This window comes from Thalassophryne amazonica, chromosome 12 (assembly GCF_902500255.1).
Source record: "Thalassophryne amazonica chromosome 12, fThaAma1.1, whole genome shotgun sequence".
In the NCBI taxonomy this organism is placed as follows: Eukaryota; Metazoa; Chordata; class Actinopteri; order Batrachoidiformes; family Batrachoididae; genus Thalassophryne; species Thalassophryne amazonica.
In genome coordinates this window covers 63,606,539-63,621,259 of record NC_047114.1, presented here as the reverse complement: position 1 = coordinate 63,621,259, position 14,721 = coordinate 63,606,539, and the positions used below count along the sequence as shown (strand labels likewise).

General features: G+C 47.8%; 1 protein-coding gene across 1 annotated transcript in view; it reads left to right on the top strand.

The window, feature by feature from the left end:
- Window positions 1-14,721, top strand: part of LOC117521976 (potassium/sodium hyperpolarization-activated cyclic nucleotide-gated channel 2-like) — a 130,771-nt gene that overhangs the window by 41,886 nt on the left and 74,164 nt on the right. The window contains exon 3 of the mRNA XM_034183339.1: window positions 2,568-2,729. Within this exon, the coding sequence (XP_034039230.1) occupies window positions 2,568-2,729 (162 nt within the window). The remainder of the gene's footprint in view (window positions 1-2,567; window positions 2,730-14,721) is intronic.

Genomic DNA, 14,721 nt, shown 5'->3' with positions numbered 1-14,721 from the left:
ATTAGTAATAGAATAGGTCCAGCGTCACTACATCTAAATTCTGGGGGTCGTACTTCCCTGTTGAATTACTGCTGGTGAAGTAATGCCTTAGGTGCAGTTATTTCCAGCTGACTGATTCTATTCTCTTTCTCTCTGTCTGAGGCACTGACAAGCACTTTATGCTGGCCCTGCACCCTAGAGTGCTGGACTGACCTCAGGATGCCCTACCTAGTCAAGACCTGGAGACAGAGACGAAGCACCAAGATGAACAGTTGATATCTCAATAATGGACTCTGTTTTTCTGTTTTTTTTTTCTGTAATGTAATGTAATGTAATGTAATTGTTAGAATGGCCCGAGCAGTGGGTCACCCCCCCCCCGCCCCCCGAGTGTGGTTTGCTTGAGGTTTCTTCCTCAAAAATTTCAGAGAGAGTTTTTTCCTTACCACTATCATCTGTGTGCTTGCTCAGAGGGGTTGGTAAGGTTTGATATTACCTGTGTGAAGTGCCTTGAGCAATGTTGTTGTGATTTGGTGCTATATAAATAAGGTGCTGGTTCCTCTCTGGGAACCATCCCCTTATCATGGTGGAGAGGTTTTTGTGCCCCTGTGAAACTGAGAGCTCTGTTGTCTGGAGCCTTCGTGCTGCTGGTAGGGTTTCCCATGGCAAACTGGTCTCAGGCATGGGACTAGACTAAGAATGCTTCACAATGACCCCATGAATAAACAAGGAAGAGGAAATGTGACCCGGCCAGGAGGAAGCCGGGGCCCCCATCTGGAACCACGCCTAGACGGAAGGCCTGTCTGCGAGCACCTGGTGTCCAGGTTTGTCATGGAGCCCGGTCGGGCACAGCCTAAAAAGGCAACATGGACTTCCATCTCCACCCTGTGGGGTCAACACCTGCAGGGGGTACCGCTGGGGTCAGTTGCATTGTCCCTTGGGTGGCAGTGAAAGCCAATTTCCTCAATGGACCAAACCTGTGCAGCAGAGGCTAGCTCTGGGGGTGTGGAACGTCACCTCGCTGTGGGGGAAGGAGCCAGAGCTTGGGCGGGAGGTGGAGCACTACCAGTTAGTCTGGTGGGCATCAGGGTTTCATCACTTCCATTTGCAGATGATGTGGTCCTGTTGGGCTCATTGACCTTTGACCTCCAACACTCACTGATTCGGTTCGCAGCCAAGGAAACTGATGAATTGTCTACTCCGGGGAGGGAATGAGGTCTCGTCCTAAGTGAAGGAGTACAAGTGTCTCAGGGTCTTGTTCATGAGTGAGGGGACAATGGAGTGTGAGGTTGGCCGGAGAATCGGCGCAACAGGGATAGTGTTGCATTCGCTCTATCGTACTGTTGTGACAAAAATGGAGCTGAGCCAAAAGGCGAAGCTCTCAACCTTTTGGCCAATTTTCATTCCTGCTCTCACCTATGGTCATGAGGTTTGGGTCCTGACCAAAAGAACTAGATCACGTGTTCCTGAGGAAATGGGTTTCCTTAGGAGGGTGGCTGGTGTCTCCCTTAGAGATAAGGTGAGAAGCTCAGCCATTCGTGATGGGCTCAAAGTAGAGCCACTGCTCCTTTGCATTGAAAGGAGCCAGCTGAGGTGGCTTGGCCATCTGGTAAGGATGCCAGAACCAGGGAGGTTTTCCTGGCATGTCTAGCTGGGAGGAGACCCCGGGGGATGACCCAGGATTAGGTGGAGGGATTATTTCCCCTCACTGGCCTGGGAACACCTCGGTATCACCCAGTCAGAGGTAGTTAATGTGGCCCAAGAAAGGGAAATTTGTGCTCCTCTGCTGGAGCTGTTGCCCCCGTGACCGGATAGGTGGTTGAAGATGAGTGAGTGAGAGTAAATAAAATAATTTAATTGAGTTTTTTTTATGACCAAAGCAGATGGTCACCCCACTAAATCTGGTCTGCTTGAGGTTTCTTCCTGGAATAAAAAAAATGCCTAAGGGAATAGGTTTCCTTCTAACTGTTGTCAGTGTGTTTGCTCACGGGGTGGGTAAAGTGGGTGAGCACCTTGGGATGAGTCTTGTTGTGACTTGGTGCTGTGTAAATACACTAAATGGAATGGAAGTGATGAGTGAATGTACATGCTGGCATCCTGTCATCCTTACCCATGTTGGGCAGAGGTAATCACTGAGATATTTAAGCAGCTACAAGGAGTGGCTTGTTGAAGAAATTTGTTTGAGAATGATTGATGTGTGAGACAACAGGGACTATCACTTGTTCAAGATCATAACGGTCCCTGTCCATCACCCTGTGGATTTGAGTCTGTGTATTATGTGTAATGTAAGTGCATGTTTGCACGTCTGTGTCATTAGTGCACTGGTGTGCCTGCCGGCTTGCGTGTGTTCTATGCGTGTGTTAAAGCTGATTGATGTCATGTACCAACTGCCTTCTCTGCTCCTGCTGCGTTCGATTTTAGACTGATGGGAATCTGTCATTAATAAAACTTGTTCAAGTGCTCAAAAGATTCCAGAGTGCATGTTCGGGATCATATGACAAAGTTATGAAAACCACATAAAAGACGTTGACCTCTGTTATTGTTCTTTATCACAGCTGCTCTCAGCACAATTTAAACTTGTTTTTCTTCAGATCTTTCATATGACCTATGACCTGGCCAGTGCAGTGATGCGGATCATCAATCTGATTGGCATGATGCTGCTGCTTTGCCACTGGGATGGCTGCCTCCAGTTCCTGGTTCCCATGCTGCAGGACTTCCCCTCAGACTGTTGGGTGTCCCTCAACAAGATGGAGGTAGGTGTCAGGAAATCGTGATCACACTGTGTTGTTGCAGAGGTTCCCAAAAATGAAGAGAGCACTGAGACATTATGGTGTTACATCGACACAAAAGAACACGTGGTGTACAAGATGGATAGTGTTTGACAGGGATGTAAAGAAAATCAGATAATGATCATCAAACAAAAATGTCAATCAAAAGTTAAATTCAAGTTCAAGTTTATTATAGCCATTTCAACAATATAATAAAATACAGTTGATGGGAATGTGCTTTGATATGCTCACCTGTCTCACACCACAACAGCAACACAACATACAAGAAGCCAGAAAGGTACATAAATAACAAGTAGTACAACACTAATACACATAGGAAAATGCATGGTTACAAAGAATAGCAAGCAGCAGTACGTTCAGTACTGCAAAAAGTGCAAAGAGAAATAGACCATGGTTATGAGGTAAACAATAAAGTGCTTAGTGCATGTTCAGGTGGCAAATAGCTTGTGGATAGGTACTATCTCTAAAGCGTGATGTTTTACATGTAATGCTTCTGTACCTCTTCTCTGATGGTAAGAGGGTGACTAGATAGTGTGCTGGATGAGAGGGGTCAGAGGTGATGTTACTAGCTTTCCTAGAAATCCTGGTGTTATAGTGTGAGGCTATGGTAGGTAGACTACAACCAATGATTTTAGAGGCCCTGTTTACTATCCTCTCAAACTGTTGTTTGTCCTGGCTGGTAGCACTCCCATACCAGACCAGGATGGAGAAGGTAAGCACACTTTCAATGGTAGCACGATTGAAGGGGGTCATGCCTGCTTGACTGACCCCAAATTTCCTCAGCTGGCGGAGGAAGTGTAGTCTTTGATGGGTTTTAGAAATAATGAGGCTGGTATTCAGATTCCATGATAAAGACTGTTGGATGGTGGTGCCTAAGAAACGAGGGAACCGAGGTAAACGAGGGAAAGGAGGGAACCCACTCCACCACTTGACCATTAAAGGAGATGGGAACATACTGGCCTGGCTTTTTACTATAGTCAACTATGAGTTCTTTGGTCTTTGGCCTGCAGAAACTAGGAACCTAAAAGCCAACACGTACTGAACCACGTTTGTGTTTAGGCAGTAGATATTCTCCCGTGACTGGTGGAGGACTTACTTTGGCTGTTTGTCCAGAACACGCTGTAATTGGTCAAACACAATGACATCATCATGTGACCCACTTTAGCGGGTAACTTGGTTTTTAATATTTTCGTGATGCGATATTTTTTATTTTGCTATTTCTAACCCTCTCCCTTCACCTAACCAGAACTTCTCCAGACCACCCGCATACCCGCCCAACCCGTGTCACTCTCTTGAGCTCCCATCACAGCGTGTTTGTTCCTGCGCTCACCTGTGGTCATGAAAGTTAGGTCATGACCGAAAGAACTAGATTGTGGGTACAAGCGGCTGATATAGGTTTCCTCAGAGGGATGGCTGGTGTCTCCCTTAGAGATAAGGTGAGAAGCTCGGCTATCCATGAGGAGCTCGGAGTAGAGCCGCTGCTCCTTCACGTTGAAAGGAGCCAGCTGAGATGGTTCACGCATCTGGTAAGGATGCCTCCTGGGTGCCTCCCTATGGAGGTGTTCCAGGCATGTCCAGCTGGAAGAAGACTCTGGGGAAGACCCAGGATGAGGTGGTGGGATTATATCTCCACAGTGGCCTGGGAATGCCTCGGGTCCCCCCCCAGTCAGAGTTGGTTAATGTGGCCCGGGAAAGGGAAGTTTAGAATCCCCTGCTGGAGCTGTTGCCCCCGTGACCCGGTTCCAGATAAGCAGTTGAAGATGAGTGAGTATCCGCTTACTTCTAGCCACCTTTATCAAATGTTGCTGAAATGAATTATATATTTTTTATATATTTTCAGGGAATTATTGCAGGAAAATGTGTTAGTAGGGCACAATAGGCTGTGTGAAATGGTGATCCCCAAAATGTTGTGACACTCTTAGCAGCATTGTTTTAGAATAATAATTGTGATTTTTTTGTGGCTGCAATATGTGTACACCAAGAAAGTGACACTTGAACCAGTATAAATAAATAAATAAATAAAACAAAACAAAAGTAATAACAAAATAAGTAAAAAAACAAGAAACAGTAATTAGGTTGATCTATCTATCTTGTCCAAACGTTTTTATCACTATGAACACAATCAGTCCTACATCCCGAGTCCCACATCACAACATAAAAATAATATATATATGAGGTCTGTTAGAAAAGTATCAGACCTGATGGATTTGAATCAAGCCTGCTTGCGTGAGCCAACCTTGAACCTTCGTGCGCATGTGTGAATTTTTTCATGCCTGTCGATTGCGTCATTTGCTGGCAAGCAGCATTTGTGTGAGGTCGTGTGTAGTGCGCTCAGCGGATTTTCATTGCAAGGAAAATGACGGAACGACTGGAGCAGCGCCGCATCAAATTTTGCCAGAAACTGAGCTACAGCCAGGTGGAAACCATTCAGAAGAGTCAGACAGCTTTCAGTGACCATGCTCTGGGCGTCACACAGATGTAGGCATGGTACAACCAGTTTAAAGATGGCCGCACAACGGTGGAGAGCGAGCCGCACTCCGGGCGACCATCAACATGCCGAAATGACCAGCTCATTGCCAAAGTGAGCGCTGTGGTGATGCGGGACCGTCGTGTGACTATCCGAAAAATTGCAGAAGAGGTAGACATCAGCACTTTTTCAGCACATTCCATTGTGAAGATTTGGCCATGAAAAGAGTTGCAGCGAAATTCGTGCCGCTGCTGACGGAGCAAAAGCACCTTCATGTTGAAGTCTCACAGGACATGCTGGACTCCGAAAAATGATGTCCACGTCTTCCGCAATTTCTCAGATAGTCACACGACTGAACAGCCACTGAAAGTCGTCTGAATCTTCCAAATGGTTTCCACCTGGCTGTCGCTCAGTTTCTGAAAAAATTTGATGCGGGACTGCTCCACTTGTTCCGTCATTTTCCTTGCAATGAAAATCCGACGAGCGCACTACACACGTCCTCACACAAACGCTGCTTGTCAGCAAACGATGCAACCGACAGGCGTGAAAAAATTCACGCATGTGCATGAAGGTTCAAGGTTGGCTCACGCAAGCAGGCTTGATTCAAAACCATCAGGGTTTTGAAAAAAAAATAAGGTCCAATACTTTTCTAACAGACATCGTACTAAAGATGTCATTTAAGAAAAGGTCATTTGCACTCTGAAAACAAGTACACGTAAAAACTTATTTTTTTCCCCTATGTTGAACAGGCTCTTTAATTTAATTTGTACCATGAAACATTTTTACAGTGCACAATAACAAAAATGATGCTGGTTGTCCTCTGGGTTAGCAGTGATGGTCACATACTGTAATTTGGATCACAGTTGTGCTTTTTAAAAATGGAGTGTTGCACTATTCTGAGACCCGTTATTAGCTTAGGCGATGATTGTCGCAATTATGCTGGATGAAAAGTCATCAAAACAGTCAACAAAATTGCTCATATCTCTGTTCTATGTGTTAACAGTCAGCCTGTGTGCCAAACAAAGAAAATAACATCAGTATAGCTGCAGCAGGAAAGAGAAAGCAGAGACAGTTAAACACACCTTAGTGCCTCCTTTTCCTCTTCACCGTGGTGGGGTGATGACAGGAAAGATAAAAGAGGGAAAACAGAGGGATGGTGCAGAATATGGCTGGGCAGCTGGGCTTTTTGTTGCCAGGCCTCTCAGGGAGATAAAAGCGGGTTGTTTATAGGTCTGTCTGTCAGTCGGGCTCTTTTCTGAGCTAAGGGGAGACCAGGACACAAGGCACGGGTCCAAATAGATTTTTAAACAGACTGGGTCCCGCTCCAAGACATTGTAAAGGCCTGCCGTGGCTGCTTGTAAATTTTATATCTCAGCCATTTCCTGGAGGTTATTTGACAGCAATTACTCCTTTTGGTATATTGCTCTACATATTTAATTGTAGATAAAATGTTTAATGTTTTAATGATGATGGTAAATGTTTTTCATTCATGTTGATAAAAGAAAAGCCATTCTCTATTTCAACGATATCAGACTGTACAATAAGCAGGCTGTGCAAAATTCAGATATCTATATTATAATAGCCAAGTGGCCTCTGTGTGCATGCGTGTGTATGGCTTCGATCACACAATTACTTTGGAGAGCTGACCATTGCTGTTTGGTATGCTTATGTATTTTGGGTCAAGGATGAATGATGCGAAAACGGAAAGCTGAGAGTTGATTTTTTGAGAATTTCACGATTTTAGCTAACCAGTAAACAATGGGTCTTGTGCTACAATGCATCATGGGAGTTTGGGGTTTTGAGGTTTTAAATGTTGTTATTTTTGCTCATGTTAGTTTAACAGTGTTGTTAGTATTATTGATTTATTGTGTTTTTGTAGTTAAGTTGGCTTAGTCAGTTTAGTTAAATGTTATGTTGCTGTTATCATGAGTGACTTAAGTGTCATGTTGGTACCATGAGTGAAATGTGTAGTACTTTTATTTACATTCTGGAGTCAAACGGCAATCCAGCAGGGGGTGGTAAATCATCTATATATCAAAAGCATGAGTGCATGAGTGCGTGCATGCGTGATTTTATTTAGTAAGTTCAATGTAAGTACATAATATAATTTTAAATTAGGTGTGGGCAAACATAAAAAATCTTAATTGCATTAACTCAGTGACTTTCTGTGATTAATCATGATTAATCGCATGGTATATGTGAAACCCAAAAATGAATTCAAAAGCCGCTTAAAAGCACAGTTTTATTTGAAAATGTAAATGAACATTGCATAAATTTGAAAATGTAAATTTCAACTGAAACACACTAATGAAATCAAACATAAAACCACTGGCAGGTCATTTGTTATCCTGTTTCATATCAAAATAACAATATTCATGTCCATGACTAAATGTACTAAAAGAAATACGTCACAATTGTACACATACCACAATTTGATATGTGTACAACTGTGATGTATTTGTTTTAGTATATATATATTTTGTTGTGATTTGGCACTTTATAAGCCGATTAAATTGAATTGAAATTGAACATTTTATTGAGTCTTAAAGTAAATAAATATGAATTCGGTCACTGGATCCTTAAACTTTGTACATAACGAACTCTACATGGTGAAAATCTGGTGAAATCTGTAGTTTTTATCAAAAGCATTTCCTTTCAGACATTGGCATGAATGTGTTTCCATATATCTGAGCTGAGCTTACAGCTGCTGTGCTTCACTTCAGGATGTAATTTGAAAAGAAAATACAGCACGTTTCATTTTGGGAGGAAAAAAAACATTTTAGTCGATTGTAGTTTCTTGTCTGTATTACATTTGGAAAGAGGTGTCATTTTATTTAAAGCGGCGATTCATTTTGAAGTTATTAATTCCGACCGGACTCTGTCTCAGCCGCGCAGCGTTTCGAGCTGTGTGAACAGAACGGAGGATGATTCTCGTTTCTTGACAGCAACAAGACAAGAGTCCCAGTTAGTGACTTTAATCCACACAAAAGTGACTGACGATATTTTAATGGCTTTGTGAGGGGTTAAGAAGCGGCTTGCCGTTTCTGAAGAGCAGTGAATCAAAGAACCAACGAGCTACTGGATCGAAGCATTGCTTCAATGGTTCATGGTTTCAAAGTGGAGCCGCACTGCAGAAATGGTTTATTAAAGACCAAACCCTGAATATCCGACTTTATTTGTACGTCCGTATGACTCTGAAACTCGGACAAATCCGTATAATTTACGGACTATAGGTTGACATGAAAACCACCGAAAAGCTGTGTTCACCGCGGGGACATGTTCCCCGGAACCACATGGCGCAAAGCAACGCTGTGATGAAGCCTCACAGGACATGTTGGGGCATGTCCAGCTCATGCTCAATTTCTCGGATATTCACACGACTGAAAAGCAACCGGAAGCCGTCTGAAAGCCACCTGAAAGCCGTCCTGAGAGACCAACACGGAGGTGGTTTTGTCCAGCGCCATAAGCGGCACTGTGGCGCATTCATCCGCTTCATTTTCCATGAAAAAATCTCCTGTAACAGTGGAATGTGCCGAAAAAGTGCTGATGTCCACGCCTTCTGCCTTTTTGTGAAAGTCAGACGACGTCCCGGATCAACAAAGCCTTCATGTTGAAAATGATCTGGTTGTTTCAGCGGGGTGTCAGCCTGTCGATCGGCGCTCGGAGCGCGCCGCGCTCTCAGACGCTGTGGGCGGTCTTTAAACCGGCTGGAGCACTCGTTAATCTGTGTAATCCCCATAAAATCGTCCCTGAAAGCCATATTAATTTTCCGAATGGTGTCCACCTGGAGGTCTCTCACAGTTTCAGGAAAAAATTGATGCAGCAAAGCTCCAAATCATTCCGCCATTTCCTTAACGACGAGAGGGGTGGACCAGTGCTCACTCAAAGCCTGCTCACAGGTGAATGACGCAACTGACAGGCGTGAAAAAACTCACGCATGCACACAAAGGTTCAAGCTTGGCTGATGCAATCACACGTGATTCAAATCCATATGGTTTTTGAAAAAATAAAAAGGTCTGATACTTTTCTAACAGACCTCGTATGAGAGACATTCTTAGTTCAATTCTGAATTTTGTCCAGCCTCAATAGTGAGTACTTAAGCTTTTGTATCAGTATGTATCAGTACATTGTGTGTTTTTTTTTTTTGTACATTACAGTGGGGTAAAAAAGTATTTAGTCAGTCCCTGATTGTGCAAGTTCTCCTACTTAGAAAGATGAGAGAGGTCTGTAATTTTCATCATAGGTACACTTCAACTATGAGAGACAAAATGAGAAAAAAAAATCCAGGAAATCACATTGTAGGATTTTTAAAGAATTTATTTGTAAATTATGTTGGAAAATAAGTAATTGATCAATAACAAAAGTTCAACTCAATACTTTGTAACATAATCTTTGTTGGCAATGACAGAGGTCAAATGTTTCCTGTAAGTCTTCACCAGGTTTGCACACTCTGTAGCTGGTATTTTGGCCCATTCCTCCATGCAGATCTCCTCTAGAGCAGTGATGTTTTTGGGCTGTCACTGGGCAACACAGACTTTCAACTCTCTCAACAAATTTTCTATGGGGTTGAGATCTGGAGACTGGCTAGGCCACTCCAGGACCTTGAAATGCTTTTTACGGAGCCACTCCTTCGTTGCATGAGTGGTGTATTTGGGATCATTGTCATGTTGGAAGACCCAGCCACGTTGCATCTTCAATGCTCTCACTGATGGAAGGAGGTTTTGGCTTAAAATCTCACGATACATGGCCACGTCCATTCTTTCCTTAACACGGATCAGTCGTCCTGTTCCCTTTGCAGAAAAACACCCCCAAAACATGATGTTTCCACCCCCATGCTTCACAGTAGGTATGGTGTTCTTGGAATGCAACTCAGCATTCTTCTTCCTCCAAACACGACGAGTTGAGTTTTTACCAAAATGTTCTATTTTGGTTTCATCTGACCACATGATATTTTCCCAATCCTCTTCTGGATCATCCATATGTTCTCTGGCAAACATCAGACAGGCCTGGACATGTACTGGCTTAAGCAGGGGGACACACCTGACACTGCAGGATTTGAGTACCTCTCTGTGTAGTGTGTAGCCTTTGTTAGTTTGGTCCCAGCTCTTTGCAGGTCATTTATCAGGTCCCTCTGTGTAGTTCTGGGATTTTTGCTCACCATTCTCTTGATCATTTTGACCCCACGAGATGAGATCTTGCATGGAGCCCCAGATGGAGGGAGATTATCAATGGACTTGTATGTCTTCCATTTTCTTACAATTGCTCCCACAGTTGATTTACTCACACCAACCTGCTTGCCTTGTTGTGAAAGTGTAGGTACACGGACCCACAACAGGGGGCGCAATGAACGGACAATGGAGAAAAGTGAATAACAAGTTTTACTGTTGTGAAAAGAGCACAACCAATACAACAATTAATACTTTGGAGTTGTAAGCCGAAATCTGCTGGTGTCGTGTGGGCAGGCTCGAAGGTAGGAGACGTCCGTCCCAGTCGAGCCGGAACCACCCAGCTTTCCTCTGCCACCGAAAACCAGGAGTACTGGAACCGCCAAGTCCCGAATTCCCAGGTGGCCACTGCCTTCGCTCGTCGGATCCGGTACTGCTGGCGGGAAAGAGCACAAACACACAGGTATGGATGCGACCGCACCCAGTAGACGGAGAGGGGAGAAGCCGCCTCCACCTCTTGTAACAATGAAGCAGGAAGGTGAGTACTTATCCAAGCAAGTCGCTTTCTGTAATCAGCTGTCCTGAAAAGGTTTTAGCAAGGTTTATCAGAGTCCTCAATATATATACTTGCAGAGAAGGTTACCTTAATCTCAAGGCGATATCTCGGCACTGAGGTGGAGACGCTGTCCTACTGATATACCTCCGTGCTGAGTGGAACAGCTGTGTCCAGTGATGGGTGACAGCTGTCACCCAGGCTGCTCCCATAAGGTGGCAGCGCCCTCTGGTGCCTGGAGCCCGCACTCCAGGCAGGGCGCCCTCTGGTGGTGGTGGGCCAGCAGTACCTCCTCTTCAGCGGCCCACACAACAGGACCCCCCCCTCAACAGGCGCCTCCTGGCGCACGACCGGGCTTGTCCGGATGGCGACGATAGAAGTCGGCCAGGAGGGCCGGGTCCAGGATGAAGCCCTTCTTCACCCAGGAGCGCTCCTCGGGACCGTACCCCTCCCAGTCCACCAGGTACTGAAAACCCCGGCCCATCCGACGGACGTCGAGGAGCCGGCGCACAGTCCAAGCCGGTTCCCCGTCGATGATCCGGGCAGGAGGTGGTGCCGGACCCGGGGTGCAGAGGGGTGAGGTGTGACAAGGTTTTATCCGGGAAACATGGAATACTGGATGGATCCGCAGCGAGGCCGGAAGCTGGAGCCTCACTGCGGCGGGGTTGATGACTTTGAGGATCTTGAAAGGTCCGATGTACCGTTCCTGGAGTTTTGGGGAGGCCACCTGCAGAGAAATGTCCTTGGTGGACAACCATACCTCCTGCCCAGGATGATACTTGGAGGCCGGGGCCCGCCGCCGGTCTGCATGTGTCTTCGCCCTCGTCCGGGCCTTCAATAAAGCAGAGCGGGCGGCACGCCACACCCGACGGCACTTCCGTAGGTGGGCCTGGACCGAGGGCACACCGACCTCTCCCTCAACCACCGGAAACAGGGGGGGCTGATACCCCAGGCACACCTCAAAGGGGGAGAGGCCGGTGGCTGATGACACTTGGCTGTTGTGGGCGTACTCGATCCAGGCCAGGTGGGTACTCCAGGCCGTCGGGTGCGCGGCTGTCACACAGCGTAGTGTCTGCTCCAGTTCCTGATTTGCCCGCTCTGCCTGCCCGTTGGTCTGGGGGTGGTATCCGGACGAGAGGCTGACCGTGGCCCCCAGTTCCCGGCAGAAGCTCCTCCAGACGTGCGAGGTGAACTGGGGACCGCGATCGGAGACGATGTCTGATGGTATCCCATGCAGATGGACGACGTGGTGGACCAAGAGGTCCGCGGTCTCCTGGGCCGTTGGTAGCTTCGGGAGGGCCACGAAGTGGGCCGCCTTGGAGAAACGGTCCACTACCGTGAAGACGACGGTGTTTCCCTGGGACGGCGGGAGGCCCGTGACAAAGTCCAGGCCGATGTGGGACCAGGGGCGATGTGGGACGGGCAGCGGCTGTAGCAACCCTGAGGTCTTTTGGTGGTTGGCCTTGCCCCTGGCGCAGGTGGTACAGGCCTGGACGTAGTCCCGGACGTCGGCCTCCAAGGACGCCCACCAGAAGCGCTGCCGGACGACTGCCACGGTCCTTTGCACCCCAGGGTGACAGGAGAGCTTAGAACCGTGACAGAAGTCCAGTACTGCAGCTCTGGCTTCTGGTGGGACGTAGAGTCTGTTCTTTGGTCCGGTTCCGGGGTCCGGGTCACGGGTCAGGGCCTCCCGGACGGTCTTCTCCACGTCCCAGGTGAGGGCGGCCACGATAGCGGACTCCGGGATGATGGGATCCGGGGGATCCGACGGTTCCGTTCTGACTTCGTCTTCGTGTACCCGGGACAATGCATCCGATCTTTGATTCTTGGTCCCGGGACGGTAGGTAATCCGGAAGTCAAAACGGCCAAAGAACAGTGACCAGCGGGCTTGCCTGGGGTTCAGCCGCTTGGCGGTCCTGATGTACTCCAGGTTCCGATGGTCAGTGAAAACCGTGAATGGCACGGCTGTTCCCTCCAACAGATGTCTCCACTCTTCGAGGGCCTCTTTCACAGCAAGGAGTTCTCGATTGCCGACGTCATAGTTCCGTTCAGCGGGGGTCAACCTGCGGGAAAAATAGGCACACGGGTGAAGGACCTTATCGGTCTTCCCGCTCTGGGAGAGCACCGCTCCTATCCCTGAGTCCGAGGCATCCACTTCAACCACTAACTGGCGGCTAGGATCGGGCTGCACCAGAACTGGTGCAGACGAAAAGCGCCGTTTCAACTCCTTGAACGCGGCTTCGCACCGATCCGACCAGGTGAAGGGGACTTTTGGTGAGGTCAGGGCTGTCAGGGGGCTAACTACCTGACTGTAGCCCTTAATGAACCTCCTGTAGAAATTAGCAAAGCCGAGGAACTGTTGCAGCTTCCTACGGCTTGTGGGTTGGGGCCAATCTCTCACCGCCGCAACCTTGGCCGGATCAGGGGCGACGGAGTTAGAGGAGATGATAAACCCCAAGAAGGACAAAGAAGTGCGGTGGAATTCACACTTCTCGCCCTTCACAAACAGGCGGTTCTCCAACAACCGCTGTAGGACCTGACGGACATGCCGGACATGAGTCTCAGGATCCGGGGAAAAGATGAGTATATTGTCTAGATACACGAAGACGAACTGGTGCAGGAAGTCCCGCAAGACATCGTTTACCAACGCTTGGAAAGTCGCGGGAGCATTAGTGAGACCGAACGGCATGACCAGGTACTCAAAATGACCTAACGGGGTGTTAAATGCCGTCTTCCATTCGTCTCCCTTCCGGATCCGAACCAAATGATACGCATTCCTAAGATCAAGCTTGGTGAAGATTTTAGCTCCATGCAAGGGGGTGAACACTGAATCCAACAAGGGCAACGGGTATCGGTTGCGAACCGTGATCTCGTTCAACCCCCTGTAATCAATGCATGGACGAAGCCCGCCATCCTTTTTACCCACAAAAAAGAAACCTGCTCCCATCGGAGAGGTGGAATTCCGGATCAACCCGGCAGCTAATGAGTCCCGGATGTAGGTCTCCATTGATTCGCGCTCAGGTCGTGAGAGGTTGTACAGCCTACTGGACGGGAACTCACTACCTGGAACCAAATCAATGGCACAATCATACGGGCGGTGGGGAGGAAGCGTGAGAGCCAGATCCTTGCTGAACACGTCAGCGAGGTCGTGGTACTCCGCCGGCACCGCCTTCAGATTGGGCGGGACTCGGACCTCCTCCTTAGCTTGGGAGCCGGGAGGAACCGAGGAACCTAGACACTCCCGATGGCAGGTTTCGCTCCACTGAACCACTACCCCGGACGGCCAATCGATCTGGGGATTGTGCTTTAGCATCCAGGGAAAACCCAAAACCACACGGGAGGTGGCCTGAGTCACAAAGAACTCGATCACCTCCCGGTGGTTACCTGACACCACCAGAGTTACTGGAGGTGTCTTATGCGTGATTGGTGGGAGTAGGGAGCCATCTAGTGCCCGAACCTGTACAGGTGAGGTAAGAGCCACCAGAGGGAGCCCTATCTCCCTGGCCCATCTGCTGTCTAACAGATTCCCCTCAGAGCCCGTGTCCACCAGTGCTGGGGCCTTCAGGGTTGAATCCTCATACAGGATCGTGACTGGGAGTCGTGTGGCAATGTGGGTGTGTCCCACGTGAATGTTTCGGCCCACCCCTGGCCCAGTCTCTAGGGGCGGGCGTTGGAGTTTAACCGCTCGGGGCAGTCGTTTGCAAGATGCTCATTCGAGCCACAAACATAACAAGCTCCGTAGGCCCGCCTACTTTGTGCTCCAGGTGCCCT